This window comes from Mirounga leonina, unplaced genomic scaffold (genome assembly GCF_011800145.1).
Source record: "Mirounga leonina isolate KUSES-001 unplaced genomic scaffold, KU_Mleo_1.0 Mir_126, whole genome shotgun sequence".
Lineage (NCBI taxonomy): Eukaryota > Metazoa > Chordata > Mammalia > Carnivora > Phocidae > Mirounga > Mirounga leonina.
Window position 1 is genome coordinate 28320427 of NW_023270314.1, and position 15617 is coordinate 28336043.

General features: G+C 58.4%; 1 protein-coding gene across 1 annotated transcript in view; it reads left to right on the forward strand.

Annotated features, from left to right (window-relative positions):
• The window catches only part of KMT2D (lysine methyltransferase 2D), a 48136-nt gene that overhangs the window by 21257 nt on the left and 11262 nt on the right, over positions 1–15617 (forward strand). The window contains exons 35-54 of the mRNA XM_035002738.1: positions 222–2077; positions 3462–3585; positions 3738–3822; positions 3928–3994; positions 4108–4340; positions 4440–7277; positions 7414–7554; positions 7678–7845; positions 7999–8158; positions 8803–8878; positions 9089–9264; positions 9361–9491; positions 10133–10265; positions 10344–10471; positions 10620–11760; positions 12605–12741; positions 12837–12967; positions 14637–14922; positions 15166–15239; positions 15366–15474. Of these exons, the coding sequence (XP_034858629.1) occupies positions 222–2077; positions 3462–3585; positions 3738–3822; positions 3928–3994; positions 4108–4340; positions 4440–7277; positions 7414–7554; positions 7678–7845; positions 7999–8158; positions 8803–8878; positions 9089–9264; positions 9361–9491; positions 10133–10265; positions 10344–10471; positions 10620–11760; positions 12605–12741; positions 12837–12967; positions 14637–14922; positions 15166–15239; positions 15366–15474 (8194 nt within the window). The remainder of the gene's footprint in view (positions 1–221; positions 2078–3461; positions 3586–3737; positions 3823–3927; positions 3995–4107; positions 4341–4439; positions 7278–7413; positions 7555–7677; positions 7846–7998; positions 8159–8802; positions 8879–9088; positions 9265–9360; positions 9492–10132; positions 10266–10343; positions 10472–10619; positions 11761–12604; positions 12742–12836; positions 12968–14636; positions 14923–15165; positions 15240–15365; positions 15475–15617) is intronic.

Genomic DNA, 15617 nt, shown 5'->3' on the forward strand with positions numbered 1-15617 from the left:
GAGGCTCCCAGGGGTTCCCTCGGGGTAAAGCGAGGGAACAGACTTCACCACCGCTGTGTGCTGCCCCTGGTTTCCCCGTGGCTGACCCTAGTCCGGTGTCCACTTACTCTTCCTCCCCGTTCCCTCCGACTGCGGCACCTCCATCCTTCCCCGCCGCCCTAAGCCCGTGTTCTAGCTCTTGGCCCTGGTTTCGTCGTACTGACTACTGCGTGTTCTTGCAGGCAACTGGTAGGAGGCTCCCAGGCCTTCTATCAGCGGGCGCCCTACCCCGGCTCCCTGCCCTTACAGCAGCAGCAGCTGTGGCAGCAGCAGCAGGCGGCGGCCACGGCAGCGACCTCCGTGCGACTTGCCATGTCTACCCGCTTCCCATCAACTCCCGGGCCCGAACTTGGCCGCCAAGCCCTAGGTTCCCCCTTGACAGGAATTCCCACCCGCCTGCCTGGCCCTGGGGAGCCAGTGCCTGGTCCAGCTGGTCCTGCCCAGTTCATTGAGTTGCGGCACAATGTACAGAAAGGACTAGGACCTGGGGGGGCTCCGTTTCCTGGTCAGGGCCCCCCACAGAGGCCCCGTTTTTACCCAGTAAGTGAGGACTCCCACCGAATGGCTCCTGAAGGGCTTCGAGGCCTAGCGGTATCTGGCCTGCCCCCACAGAAACCCTCAGCGCCTCCGGCCCCTGAACTGAACAACAGCCTCCATCCAATGCCCCACACCAAAGGTCCTTCCCTGCCCACTGGCTTGGAGCTGGTTAGCCGGCCCCCCTCAGGCACTGAGCTTGGCCGCCCTCCTCCTCTGGCCCTGGAAGCTGGGAAGTTACCCTGCGAGGATCCCGAGCTGGATGATGACTTTGATGCCCACAAGGCCCTAGAGGATGATGAGGAGCTTGCTCACCTGGGTCTGGGTGTGGATGTGGCCAAGGGAGATGATGAGCTGGGCACCTTGGAAAACCTGGAGACCAATGACCCCCACCTGGATGACCTGCTCAACGGGGATGAGTTTGATCTGCTGGCCTATACTGATCCTGAGCTGGACACTGGGGACAAGAAGGACATCTTCAATGAGCACCTAAGGCTGGTGGAGTCGGCCAATGAGAAGGCTGAGCGGGAGGCCCTGCTGCGGGGGGTGGAGCCAGTACCCTTGGGCCCTGAGGAACGCCCTCCCCCTGCTGCTGATGCGTCTGAGCCTCGTCTGGCATCAGTGCTTCCTGAGGTGAAGCCCAAGGTGGAGGAAGGTGGGCGCCACCCTTCCCCTTGCCAGTTCACCATTACCACCCCCAAGGTAGAAGCAGCACCTGCCACCACTTCCCTAGGCCTGGGGCTGAAGCCAGGACAGAGCGTGATGGGCAGCCGGGACACCCGGATGGGCACGGGACCCTTTTCCAGCAGTGGGCACACAACTGAGAAGGGCCCCTTTGGGGCCACGGGAGGCCCACCAGCTCACCTGCTGACCCCCAGCCCACTGAGTGGCCCAGGAGGGTCCTCCCTGCTGGAAAAGTTTGAGCTAGAGAGTGAGGCCTTGACCTTGCCCGGTGGCCATGCAGCATCCGGGGATGAGCTGGACAAGATGGAGAGCTCGCTGGTAGCCAGTGAGTTACCCTTGCTCATCGAGGACCTGCTGGAGCATGAGAAGAAGGAGCTGCAGAAGAAGCAGCAGCTTTCGGCACAGCTGCAGCCTGCCCAGCAGCAACAGCAGCAGCATTCCTTGCTGTCCACACCAGGCCCTGCCCAGACCATGTCTTTGCCGCACGAGGGCTCTTCTCCCAGTTTGGCTGGGCCCCAACAGCAGCTTGCCCTAGGACTTGGAGGTTCCCGACAGCCAGGCTTGGCCCAGCCCCTGATGCCCACCCAGCCACCAGCACATGCCCTGCAGCAGCGCCTGGCCCCATCCATGGCCATGGTGTCCAATCAGGGGCATATGCTAAGTGGGCAGCACGGGGGGCAGGCAGGCTTGGGGCCCCAGCAGAGCTCACAGCCAGTGCTGGCACAGAAGCCCATGGGTACCATGCCCCCTTCCATGTGCATCAAACCTCAGCAGCTGGCCATGCAGCAGCAGCTGGCTAACACCTTCTTCCCGGACACAGGTAACTTCGTTACTCAGGGGTGATCACTGCTACCGCCAGGTGGACACTGGAGCTAGAGACCTAAGCTAATCCCCCGCTAAGGGAAGTGGGACACACAGAGCATGGGCGAAATGCCGTACGAGCAGTGCAGGCAGAGGTGTTGTAGCTTTTGCGAAGGGAGGAACAGCGCCTGGCGTATAGCAGGCATTCAGATGTTGGAATGAATGGAATGAATGCACGAAGCCTGATTAGCAAAGGCTCTGTAGCCGTGGCGAGACCGCAAGGTGAGGAGCTGGAGAGAAGTGCAGGACAAAGCAGTCCGGGTAGGTGCGAGCACTTGAGCGAGGCTGCTGGTGGGGGGCCGGCGGGTACGTTTGGAGACGGCAGTGGAGTGGTTAGGCCGCAGTGGACTCTGTGTGGAGGGAGGTGAGTGGGCACTACCCTAATTTTGGAGACGTAAAAAGGGGGGCCAGATTGAGGAAGATCTCAAATTACACTAGCATTTATTGAATTACTGTTTGCTAAGTAAGCACTGTGCCAAGCACTTTATGCCCGTCGTCTGACTGAATCACAACAAACTCATTAAATAGGTACTGCCGTTGTCTTCAGTTATAGTAAAGGAAGCAGGCCTCGAGGTTAAGTAGCTTCTCCAGATCCAGATCATACAACTGACAGAGCTAGGGTTTTGAGTCCTGACCCTCTGACCCTCTTACCTGTTTCTTATTGCCTCAAAATACGAGGAGAGGGAGTTTGGTTAGTCCTTTAAAAAATGAAGAGTTAGTTTTGTGAGCAGTGGAGAAATACACAATGGGCAGGATTTTAGGAAGATTTGAAGTTTGGGGTGGTTGCTTATTTCTCCTTTTTTACCCAGCATCCTGAACAGGCAAGAAAGTGGGCTGTAGGTGATACATGTCGTGCCCAAAACAGCTCTGGCATCTAGGACTGGCACAGTGCCCATGTCTTGGGTTCTTGGGCTGCACTAGTTGTCCTAAGAATACTTTCTTTGAAGAATGTTTTCTAGGTTCATAGAGTGCATTCACAGTCTTTGTCACATTTGATTCAGTAGTTCCATGAGATAGGCGGAGTAGGGAATCATGAGCTCTGTCAGATAGAGGAGGAAACTGAGGCTCAGAGAAGTCAAATGACATTGATATGTTGGCCCCACAGATATCTGCCAAGTGTCTCTTCTTAGCACCTTGCAGGTGAAAACAGGGCCCCATGTTTTGTGAATAATAAAGCTGAGTCACCCGTGCTGCCTGGCTCCTAGTTAGTGGTCTTTCCACCACTTTTTTGCCATTCCGTTGTTCTGCTTGGTTCGGTGGAGGTCAAGGTGTTGGAAGGCACAGCAGACATAGAGTGGAGTATTGAATCCAAGGTCCAGCTTACTCGGCTCTCCTCTCTCCAGATCTGGACAAATTTGCGGCAGAAGATATCATCGATCCCATTGCGAAGGCCAAGATGGTGGCTTTGAAAGGCATCAAGAAGGTGATGGCTCAGGGCAGCATTGGAGTGGCACCTGGTATGAACAGGTAAGACTTGGGGGGTGTGGGGGGGTGATTGGCTCTTTTCCTCTCCCAGTCCTTCCCATCTCCTTCCTGGCCCCTGTCCCTACTTGTTCCACCTCTTTGTCTTTCACCTTTCCCCATGACTTACACATCCCCTTTGTTTTGGCGGACTCCAGGCAGCAAGTGTCCCTGCTAGCCCAGAGGCTCTCGGGGGGGCCTGGCAGTGATCTGCAGAACCATGTGGCAGCTGGGAGTGGCCAGGTAAGTGGTCAGGTGGGAGTAGGAACTTGTGTCCTCTACAGTCGGGCTGCTCTTCTTAGGGCCTGATTTGCAACAATGACCCTTTAGCGGTCTCTCTCACCACAGGAACGGAGTGCTGGTGACCCCTCCCAGCCTCGTCCCAATCCACCCACCTTTGCCCAGGGAGTGATCAGTGAGTATGGGGCTGGGGAGGAGTGTGCAAGGGAGTGGTTTGGGGCAGATGGTGGAGGAAGAGGGATTCCGATCTCCCTTTTGCGGGTCCTGACACCCTGTTTCCTTTCCCAGATGAGGCTGACCAGCGGCAGTATGAGGAGTGGCTGTTTCATACCCAGCAGCTCCTACAGATGCAGCTGAAGGTGCTAGAGGAGCAGATTGGTGTGCACCGCAAGTCCCGGAAGGCTCTGTGCGCCAAGCAGCGCACTGCCAAAAAGGCTGGCCGTGAGTTCCCGGAAGCTGATGCTGAGAAGCTCAAGCTGGTTACAGAGCAGCAGAGCAAGATCCAGAAACAGCTGGATCAGGTAGGGAAAGCAGACTTCAGCCTGGCAAGCAGGGGCCCGAGAAGAGGGAGAGCATGGGTGGGCAGGCTCCAGGCTGACGTCCCGACTCTCCTGTGTCAGGTGCGGAAGCAGCAGAAGGAGCACACCAACCTCATGGCAGAGTATCGGAATAAGCAGCAGCAGCAGCAGCAGCAGCAGCAACAGCAGCAGCAGCAGCAGCACTCGGCCGTGCTGGCCCTTAGCCCTTCCCAGAGTCCCCGGCTCCTCACCAAGCTCCCTGGGCAGCTGCTCCCAGGCCATGGGCTGCAGCCACCGCAGGGGCCTCCGGGTGGGCAAGCGGCGGGTCTTCGCCTGCCCCCAGGGGGCATGACACTCCCTGGACAGCCTGGTGGCCCTTTCCTCAACACCTCCCTGGCCCAGCAGCAGCAACAGCAACATTCTGGTGGGGCTGGGGCCTTGGCTGGCCCCTCAGGGGGCTTTTTCCCTGGCAACCTGGCTCTTCGAAGCCTAGGACCTGAGTCGAGACTTCTACAGGAAAGGCAGCTGCAGCTCCAGCAGCAGCGCATGCAGCTAGCCCAGAAACTGCAGCAGCAGCAGCAGCAGCAGCAGCAGCACCTCCTGGGACAGGTGGCAGTCCAGCAGCAACAGCAGCAGAGCCTGGGCGTACAGGCAAACCAGGCTCTGGGTCCCAAGCCCCAGGGGCTTCTGCCTCCTAGCAGCCATCCGGGCCTCTTGGTCCAGCAGCTGTCCCCACAGCCACCCCAGGGGCCCCAGGGCATGCTGGGCCCTGCGCAGGTGGCAGTGTTGCAGCAGCAGCAGCAGCAGCACCCTGGAGCTTTGGGCCCCCAGGGTCCTCACAGACAGGTGCTTCTGACCCAGTCCCGGGTGCTGAGTTCCCCCCAGCTGGCGCAGCAGGCTCAGGGCCTTATGGGACACCGGCTGGTCACGGCCCAGCAGCAGCAGCAGCAGCAGCAGCAGCACCAACACCAACAGCAGGGATCCATGGCGGGCCTTTCCCATCTGCAGCAGGGCCTGATGCCGCATGCCGGGCAGCCCAAACTCAGTGCTCAGCCCATGGCCGCCTTGCAGCAGCAGCAGCTCCAGCAGCAGCAGCAGCAACAGCAGCAGCAGCAGCTCCAGCAGCAGCAGCAATTTCAGCAGCAGCAGCAGCAGCAGCAGCTCCAGCAGCAGCAGCAGCAACAGCAATTTCAGCAGCAGCTCCAGCAGCAGCAGCAATTTCAGCAGCAACTGCAACAGCAGCAGCAGCAGCAGCAATTTCAGCAGCAGCAGCAGCAGCCGCAGCCGCAGCCGCAGCAGCAGATGGGCCTCTTGAACCAGAGTCGAACTTTACTGTCTCCGCCGCAGCAGCCGCAGCCGCAGCAGCCGCAGCAGCAGGGGCCCCTCGGCCCAGGCATGCCGGCCAAGCCCGCGCAACACTTTTCTAGCCCTGGAACCCTGGGTGCCGCCGTCCTGACGGGCAAGGAGCAGAGCATGGTAGAGACGGCTGTTCCTCCGGAGGTCGCAGAGGGGCCGTCCACACATCAGGGGGCGCCGCTAGCCCTAGGGGCTGTTCCCGAGTCGGCGGCCACCGAACCCGGGGAGGGGAAGCCCTCGCTGTCCGGGGACTCGCAGCTCCTGCTTGTCCAGCCGCAGGCCCAGCCGCAGCCCAGCCCTGCGCAGCTGCAGCCGTCTCTGAGGCTCCCAGGGCCCCAGCAGCCGCAAGTTAACTTGCTCCACACGGCAGGTGTGGGAAGCCATGGGCAGGCAGGCAGCGGCTCATCCTCAGAGGCGTCAGCCATGCCCCACCTGCTGGCCCAGTCTTCTGTTCCTTTAGGGGAGCAGCCTGGGACCATGACCCAGAACCTTCTGGGCTCCCAACAGCCCCTTGGACTAGAGCGGCCGGTGCAAAATAACGCAGGGCCACAGCCTGCCAAAGCAGGATCTGTCCCCCAGTCTGGGCCGGGCCTGCCTGGGCCTGGAGTCATGCCAACGGTGGGTCAACTTCGAGCGCAGCTCCAAGGAGTCCTGGCCAAAAACCCTCAGCTGCGGCACTTGAGCCCGCAGCAGCAGCAGCAGCTACAGGCGCTCCTCATGCAACGGCAGCTGCAGCAGAGTCCGGCAGTGCGCCAGGCACCCCCCTACCAGGAGCCCGGGGCCCAGCCCTCTCCCCTCCAGGGCCTCCTGGGCCGCCAGCCCCAGCTTGGGGGCTTCCCTGGATCCCAGACTGGCCCCCTCCAGGAGCTAGGGGCGGGGCTTCGACCTCAGGGCCCACCCCGGCTCCCCGCCCCACAAGGAGCCTTAGCTGCAGGACCGGTCCTCGGCCCTGTCCATCCCACACCTCCACCATCCAGCCCCCAAGAGCCAAAGAGACCTTCCTCACAGCCCCCCGGAGCCAGCCCCCTCGTCCCGTCCCAGCTCCCCTCTGAGGCCCAGCTCCCCCCCACCCAGCCAGGGACCCCAAAACCCCAGGGGCCATCCTTGGAGCTGCCTCCTGGGAGGGTCTCACCTGCTGCTGCCCAGCTTGCGGATACCTTCTTTGGCAAGGGGCTGGGACCTTGGGACCCCCCAGACAACCTAGTAGAAGCCCAGAAGCCAGAGCAGAGCAGCCTGGTACCTGGACATCTGGAGCAGGTGAACGGGCAGGCAGTGCCTGAGCCACCCCATCTCAGCATCAAGCAGGAGCCTCGGGAGGAGCCATGTGCCCTGGGAGCCCAGGCGGTGAAGAGGGAGGCCAACGGGGAGCCAATAGGGGCACCAGGTACCAGCAACCACCTCCTGCTGGCAGGCCCCCGCTCAGAGGCCGGGCATCTGCTCTTGCAGAAGCTTCTACGGGCAAAGAATGTGCAACTCAGCACTGGGCGGGGGCCCGAGGGGCTGCGAGCTGAGATCAACGGGCACATTGACAGCAAGCTGGCTGGGCTGGAGCAGAAACTACAGGGTACCCCCAGCAACAAGGAGGTGAGTGCTCTAGATAGATTGGAGCAGATAGAGTGGGGATTGCAACCCGGGGCAACATGAGCAGGTCTGGTTCACAGAGAAGAGGTGAGGGCTCTGAGGAAGACCGCAGCCTTCACTGTGGGTTTATCTGGCTTAGGATACAGCAGCAAGGAAGCCTGTGACACCGAAGCCCAAGCGGGTGCAGAAGGCAAGCGACAGGTTGGTGAGCTCCCGAAAGAAGCTGCGGAAGGAGGACGGGGTCAGGGCCAGCGAGGCCTTGCTGAAACAGCTGAAACAGGTGACCCCCAGGAGCCAGCCCCCTGGTCCCATCCCAGGATAGGGGGCACGCTGGCCCCCAGCTGTGCAGTGGCAGAGATGTTCACTCTGTAGATTTCCAACCTTGTCATCTTGCCCCTCCTAGGAGCTGTCCCTGCTGCCCCTAACGGAGCCTACCATTACCGCCAATTTTAGCCTCTTTGCTCCCTTCGGCAGTGGCTGCCCGGTCAATGGGCAGTGCCAGCTGAGGGGGGCCTTTGGAAGTGGGGCACTGCCCACTGGCCCTGACTACTATTCCCAGCTGCTTACCAAGGTCAGAAAAACGGCAATACCTTTTGGGGATGACGAGGTTCTTGGGGAGGTGGAGGTGGGAGTGGAAGATGAGATTGCTGATGTCGTGGGGGGCCAGGAGATTACGTCATTCTCCCTCTGCCATCTTGCACACAACACCCCACCCCACCCCCAGAATAACCTGAGTAACCCGCCGACACCACCCTCGTCGCTGCCCCCCACCCCACCCCCATCGGTGCAGCAGAAGATGGTGAATGGCGTCACTCCATCTGAAGAGCTGGGGGAACACCCCAAGGATGCTGCCTCTGCCCGGGATACTGAAGGGACCCTGAGGGGTAAGGCAGGAGCAGCGTGGGCCTCTCGTTCTCTGGTGGGGTTTGGTGGCCGGGGCCCAGGTCGGTCCATGTGCCCTCTCATATGGTTTGAGACAGGAGTGATCGCTTGTGGTCCCGTGTGTGCACATGAACAGGGTACCTGAGCTAGGGAAGGGCCTCTTTAGGGCTGACTTTTTGGAAGCAAGGAGCCCAGAGCATAGGCGACAGAGGAGGTGGTGGTAGGAAAGAGTGTTGATGAGGCTTTTGTTTATGAGGCACGGCCTACAGTGCTTTAGTGGGTATAGAACGCCAGTCAAATCGGGATTTGAATTCTCTGGTTCTTGTATGTATTTAGCTGTGTTACCACGGCTAAGTAACATGATTGACTTGGGTGGGCCCCAGTTTCCTCACTGAAAATAGATGTTAGAATATTTCTCTGCTGGAGTTGTTAAAACTTGATGAACAGAGCCCAGTGCCTGGCACGTAGGAAAGGCTCGACAGGCGCAGCTCATCTGCCCCAGACTTGTAGGCAGGTGGGTGGGTAGACAACAGCGGTCATGAGAGCTAAGCTAGGTCTTGTACTAGTTAGGCCTGAAATTTGGGGGAGATAGCCCCGTGAGCTCTGGCCACCAGCCTGACTTTTCTTCTCCCTTCCTACCCTTCAGATGCTTCAGAGGTGAAGAGTCTAGACCTGCTGGCTGCCTTGCCTACACCCCCTCACAATCAGACTGAGGATGTCAGGTGGGGGGCGGGGCTGGAAATGGGGTAAGGAATGGGGTGGCGGGCAGGTTGCCTCATTTTTCCCTTCAGCCAATGGCAGGTACCACATAAGGCTATGACATCTACTAATTTCTAGATTTGGGAGGGGGAGTCTGCAGCGCTGTACCAACAAATGTCTACTTGGGGGAGTCTGCAGGGCTGTACCAACAAATGTCTACTTTTGGCCCATAGGATGGAAAGTGATGAGGACAGCGATTCTCCTGATAGCATTGTGCCAGCTTCGTCCCCCGAAAGCATCCTGGGGGAGGAGGCCACTCGTTTCCCTCAGCTGGGCTCAGGCCGGTGGGAGCAGGAAGACCGGGCTCTCTCCCCTGTCATCCCCATCATTCCTCGGGCCAGTATCCCAGGTAGAGGCTGCTCTGGGCATGGGCCAGGCAGGGCTGGCTTGTCCAAGGCTGGGGGAGAGGGCAGCTGGAGCTTACACAGGTCCCTCTCTCATTCAGTCTTCCCAGACACCAAACCTTATGGGGCCCTGGACCTGGAGGCCCCTGGAAAGCTACCTGCCACAGCTTGGGAAAAGGGCAAAGGAAGTGAGGTGTCAGTCATGCTGACAGTCTCTGCCGCTGCGGCCAAGGTATATCCTGGGGGTTCCTTGGAGGCCAGAGGGATCCTGGTCAGAAGGCAGTCCCTGGAGCTTGTGTGGATGAATTCATCCACTCAGAACTATGTACGAGGACCTACTGTGTGTGAATGCCTGGGCTGAAGGCTGCAGGATTAGGGTAAATAAAGCACGAGGGGCTCACAGTCCAGTGAGAGACGCAAGTCAGCAAATTAGGAGAGCGCACATAATGCGACGAATGCTGCAAGACAGCATGTCCCCAGTCACGTTTGGCGGAACTCTTATTTTTTAATGTTGACAGGGTTTTGTGGTCAAAGAAAATTGGAAATCCCGGTTGAAACCACAAAACAAGTTTCTTTACTGCAGGACTTCTCAGATTCTTTAATTTGCTAATGTATATCTCGTGAGTTTCCAAGTGGTGCATATAGCGTGTGTCATTCCTAAACTTGGTGGGCACGGGTCCCTCTTTGTGGAGCGCCCGTTAACGACCGCAGCAGAGAGGTGGGAGAGGTGCTGTGGGGGAAACGCGTGAGAAGGGCGGGACTGACCGGCCACTTGGGGAGCGGGGCTCCGGGTGTTCTGTCCCCACCAGGCTGGTGGCGGCGCCCGCTCCACACCGCCGACGGGCCCTCCCGTCCCTTTCCCTGCCCTGGCAGAACCTGAATGGTGTCATGGTGGCAGTAGCAGAGCTGCTAAGCATGAAGATCCCCAACTCCTATGAGGTGCTGTTCCCGGAGAGCCCTGCCCGGGCGGGCATTGAACCTAAGAAGGGGGAAGCTGAGGGCCCTGGTGAGTGTGGCGGGAAATCTCCTCAGGACCTGCAGGGAGGGATTCTGGTGGGAGGTTCTGACGCCTTCCTTCCTGCAGGCGGGAAAGAGAAGGGTCTGGGAGGCAAGAGCCCAGAAGCTGGCCCCGATTGGCTGAAGCAGTTTGACGCAGTATTGCCCGGCTATACCCTCAAGAGCCAGCTAGACATCTTGAGCCTCCTGAAACAGGTGGGTCAGGGGGAGAAAAGATGGTGGGTGTCTGGCCAGGGCGAAGAAGGCAGAGGGCTTTTGGGAGAGTGGAAACTGGGTGAGAGGAGGGGGGCGCTCATTAAGCGCGGAGCTGGCGCTGATGATACCGGGCCGTGCCCTCCCATAGGAGAGCCCCGCCCCAGAGCCACCCACCCAGCACAGCTACACCTACAACGTCTCCAATCTGGATGTGCGACAGCTCTCCGCCCCGCCTCCTGAAGAGCCCTCCCCGCCCCCATCCCCCTTGGCACCCTCTCCTGCCAGCCCCCCTGCCGAACCCCTGGTTGAACTCCCGGCTGAACCCTCAGCTGAGCCACCGGTCCCATCGCCCCTGCCACTGGCCTCATCCCCTGAATCGGCCCGACCCAAGCCCCGAGCCCGGCCCCCCGAAGAAGGTGAAGATTCCCGGCCCCCTCGCCTCAAGAAGTGGAAGGGGGTGCGCTGGAAGCGGCTGCGACTGCTGCTGACCATCCAGAAGGGCAGCGGGCGGCAGGAGGATGAGCGGGAAGTGGCGGAGTTTATGGAACAGCTTGGCACGGCCCTGCGACCTGACAAGGTGCCTCGTGACATGCGGCGCTGCTGCTTCTGTCACGAGGAGGGTGATGGGGCCACTGATGGGCCTGCCCGCCTGCTGAACCTGGACCTGGACCTGTGGGTGCACCTCAACTGTGCCCTGTGGTCCACGGAGGTCTACGAGACTCAGGGCGGGGCGCTGATGAACGTGGAGGTTGCCCTGCACCGAGGACTGCTAACCAAGTGCTCCCTGTGCCAGCGCACTGGTGCCACGAGCAGCTGCAATCGAATGCGGTGCCCCAGCGTCTACCATTTCGCCTGTGCCATCCGTGCCAAGTGCATGTTCTTCAAGGACAAGACCATGCTGTGTCCAATGCATAAGATCAAGGGGCCCTGTGAGCAGGAGCTGAGCTCTTTCGCTGTCTTCCGGCGGGTCTACATCGAGCGGGATGAGGTGAAGCAAATCGCCAGCATCATCCAGCGGGGAGAGCGGCTGCACATGTTCCGCGTGGGGGGCCTCGTGTTCCACGCCATCGGACAGCTGCTGCCTCATCAGATGGCTGACTTCCACAGCGCCACTGCCCTCTATCCCGTGGGCTACGAGGCCACGCGCATCTACTGGAGCCTCCGCACCAACAACCGCCGTTGCTGCTACCGCTGCTCCATCGGCGAGAACAACGGGAGGCCCGAGTTCATCATCAAAGTCATGGAGCAGGGCCTGGAGGACCTGGTCTTCACCGACGCCTCCCCCCAGGGTGAGCACGGGGCCCTGGAAACGCTCATGTGGAAGTGGAAGGGATCCGCGGGGTCTTCGCGCGGGATCTTCCTGCCCTGGCTTCGGGCCAGTGGAGGTCTTTTAGAGATCCCCAGAGGCAGTGCTTTAGCCTCTCTCAGCCACCTCGCACCCCCCCTGTGGCTGAAGACCTTCTGCTTGTCTCCTTCACGTGTGCTGGCTCCTTTTCCTATCCTCAGCCGGACTAAAGAATACGGTTCTGAGACCGCATCGTCTGGCCTGGCTCACCCTGTTCCTAACCATGAGTTCCTTACGATTGCTTTTCCCTGGTCAGAGCTCTTTTACTCTGAGCTTTAGCATTAACGATAGAAATAAGTGAGCAAGTACCATGCGCCACAAACTAAAGTAATTGACGTAGGCTGTTTTGTTCATGGCCACCCTCTGAGGTGAGTACTTTCATTTTGCCCAGTGTATACATAAAGAAACAGAGCCTTAGAGAGATTTAAGTGTTTGGTGTAAGGGCCCATAGCCAGTACTAGAACCTGAATGCAAGTCTTCCCAACTCCAAAGCAGGCCTATTGTTCTGGCTGTTGGGTAGGCACTGTGGCCTGTGCTGGGTCTCCTGGGCCCTGGGGTCATGGCTTTGTGTCCTAGGGCTCTCTGGTGCCCCTCCAGGGTAGGAAGCCTGCTGGCTTGCTGAGGGAGAGTGGGACTGGGAGGCCAGGGGGGTTCCTGAAGAACCACACAGCCTCGTGGCAATGAGGTGGGCAGGCTACAGAAAAGGACCGTCGCTCCCGATCGAGGTTAGGCTGAGGTCCGTCAGCAGAAGTTGCCTCTGAGGGCTGCTCTCTTTCCTTGCCTCTTAGCGGTGTGGAATCGCATCATTGAGCCTGTGGCTGCCATGAGAAAAGAGGCCGACATGCTGCGGCTCTTCCCCGAGTACCTGAAAGGCGAGGAGCTCTTTGGGCTTACAGTGCACGCCGTGCTGCGCATAGCTGAATCAGTAAGGAGGGGGCCGGGGGACACGTGGGCACTGGGGACTCTGGTCCTGCCCCCAAAACGCTCAGGCTAAGGCAAGCACACGACCTGTGTCCACAGCTGCCTGGAGTGGAGAGCTGTCAAAACTATTTATTCCGCTATGGACGCCACCCCCTGATGGAGCTGCCACTCATGATCAATCCCACTGGTTGTGCCCGATCGGAGCCTAAAATCCTCACACACTACAAACGGTGAGCTTGTAGGGTGGGGGCCGTGGGATGTGGGAGTGCGGGTTGGTAGGCGCCCTCTGGCCAATTATGAAGGTTTGGGGGTTCACTCTAGGCCTCCTGATTAGAGGGTATGCAGGTATCACTTAGGTCATCCCTTTCCTCCTCCTCCACGCTGCTCAGGTGTCCTGGGTTGACCTGGGGTCTGGGACAGACTTATCTTGGGCACCCTGGGAATGGCTGTTGGGGAGGTTCTGGGTAGACAGTGGTGAAATTTTATGCAGTAGATAAGGGAGCCAGTCACCTCCTTCCTCTCTTATTTTGCTTCCAGGGGGCCTGTGATTCTCCCAAGCCTGAGACACCCCATAAAGGCTAGGGTCACCTTCCCTTCCCCAGGCTGAGTTGGTGTCAAACATAATTAGAAATATAATAGAAAAATAATAAAATCTTACATTTGTATAGCACTTTATACTTTTTTTTTCAAAGCGTTTTCACATCCATTATCTCATTTGATCCTCACAACAACCTTATGAGGTAGGTAGGGCAGGTGGTATGACCCCCATTTTACAGCTGAGAAAACTGAGACCCAGAAAGGTTAAGTGACTAGACAAAGGTCACACAGCTGGGACCAGAACCTTACCTCTCGACTTGTGGTTCACTGCTCTTTCTGTGTACCACAGTAGCCTGACTTTGGTCCCTGGGTAGAGGGAGGCAGAATCCTTGTAGCAGGGTTTTTCGAAGGCCTTCTGTTGCTCCTTGGGCTAGCCTAGAGCATCAGACTCTACTACCCCAGTCATCCCCAGTCCTTGATGCTCTACGACAGTGGTTTTCAAACTGTGTGTGTTTCAGAAAGTCCTGGAACACATAAACCGAGTGAGCAGGACTTGGCCCTCCCCGTGCATAACTCCCCCTTCCCCAAATTGGATTCAGCCGGAAGCATTCTCTTTTCATCTAGTTTACGTATTGGAATTCCAGTTACATTTCGTTAAAGAAACAAGGAAAAAAATACATCTCTACTAAATCAAAAAGAATCAAAAACGTTTGAAAACCACTGCTCTGGGATGGGCAAGATTTTGGCTGGTGCCCTAGGGTGGTGAAGAGGCATCCTGCCAGGCAGCAGTCATTCCCCTGCACTGAGCCATCTGCACAGAGCCCAACGTTATGTCAGAGAAGGGGACAGTCTGAAGAAAGGAAAGGGTACCACCTCTCGGCTGTGAATTCAGAGCCACTTTTAATTCAGATCCAGCCCAGTGTGGTAGACACGGCCCCCAATTTCAGGGCTTCTAGTATGTGCAGGAGGTAGAACTCAGATGTCTGAGCAAATCATGAGCTTAAATGCCAGGCCTGGGCTGCTTGGGGAAGACCCCCCAGAGGAGCGTGGCCTTGTGTAATGTTTGGCAGGAGGGTGGAATAAGGCAGGGAGATGGGAGAGCGGGCTCAGTGTAGGGGAATTGGTGCCCCCCTCCCTCCATCCCCCACCCCCTATCCTGGGCTCTCTGTGCCACTCAGGGTGTCGCACGGGTCCCCCCAACTAGTGGCTGTCTCACCAAAGCCAAGACCCACATGCCTCCACTCCCATTTCCAAGACAGCACATGCCCCTAACTGGCATGTTGCACATCCTAGGGAGGAGGCGGGTGGGGTGTGTTTGGTCTGGGGGAGAGCTGTCTTGTCATGGCCTGTGTCACCTCCCAGGCCTCACACCCTGAACAGCACCAGCATGTCCAAGGCATATCAGAGCACCTTCACAGGCGAGACCAACACCCCATACAGCAAGCAGTTTGTGCACTCCAAGTCATCACAGTACCGGCGCCTGCGCACTGAGTGGAAGAACAACGTGTACCTGGCTCGCTCCCGTATCCAGGGCCTGGGGCTCTACGCCGCCAAGGACCTAGAAAAGCACACGATGGTCATCGAATATATTGGCACCATCATTCGCAATGAGGTGGCCAACCGGCGGGAGAAAATCTATGAGGAGCAGGTATGGGCTGGCAGAGGGGCTGTCTTGGTTTATGGGCGCCCTCTCCGCCAAGCAGCAAGGGGCTGAATTGGGGTCAGGGGAGTAGGTGGAAAGCTGTGGCAGGAGGAGGAGGTGAGAGATAAGAGAAAGGCAGAACAGGAAATGAAGATAAGCCCGCTGCCTGAGTCTGCTACCTGATCCCACCACCAGCGCTGCTGCCATTCCCTGATACTCTTCCCACTTCTGCAACTTCTTCCCTTCTAGAATCGAGGCATCTACATGTTCCGAATAAACAACGAACATGTGATTGATGCTACGTTGACCGGAGGCCCTGCCAGGTGAGAGAGGAATGAGGAAGGAGGAATTTAGGGGTCCCTGGGGGTGACACTCAGGGTGGGCCAAGAAGGAACCAAAACCCTCCCAACTCAGTTGCCTGGCATCCCCGACTCTGGCCCACTGCTTAGGTACATTAACCATTCCTGTGCCCCTAACTGTGTGGCGGAAGTTGTGACGTTTGACAAGGAGGATAAAATCATCATCATCTCCAGCCGGCGAATCCCCAAAGGAGAGGAGGTGAGAGGAAGTGTTCTGTGTGAGTGACAAAGCAGCTCCCGCTTCTCTTCAGTTCCCCAGAACCAAGTTCCAAGGCCACTGCCGTCAGATCAGATCTCTGCCTGCCCCCCACTCCCTCTGGGGGGCTGGCATCAATTCTACCC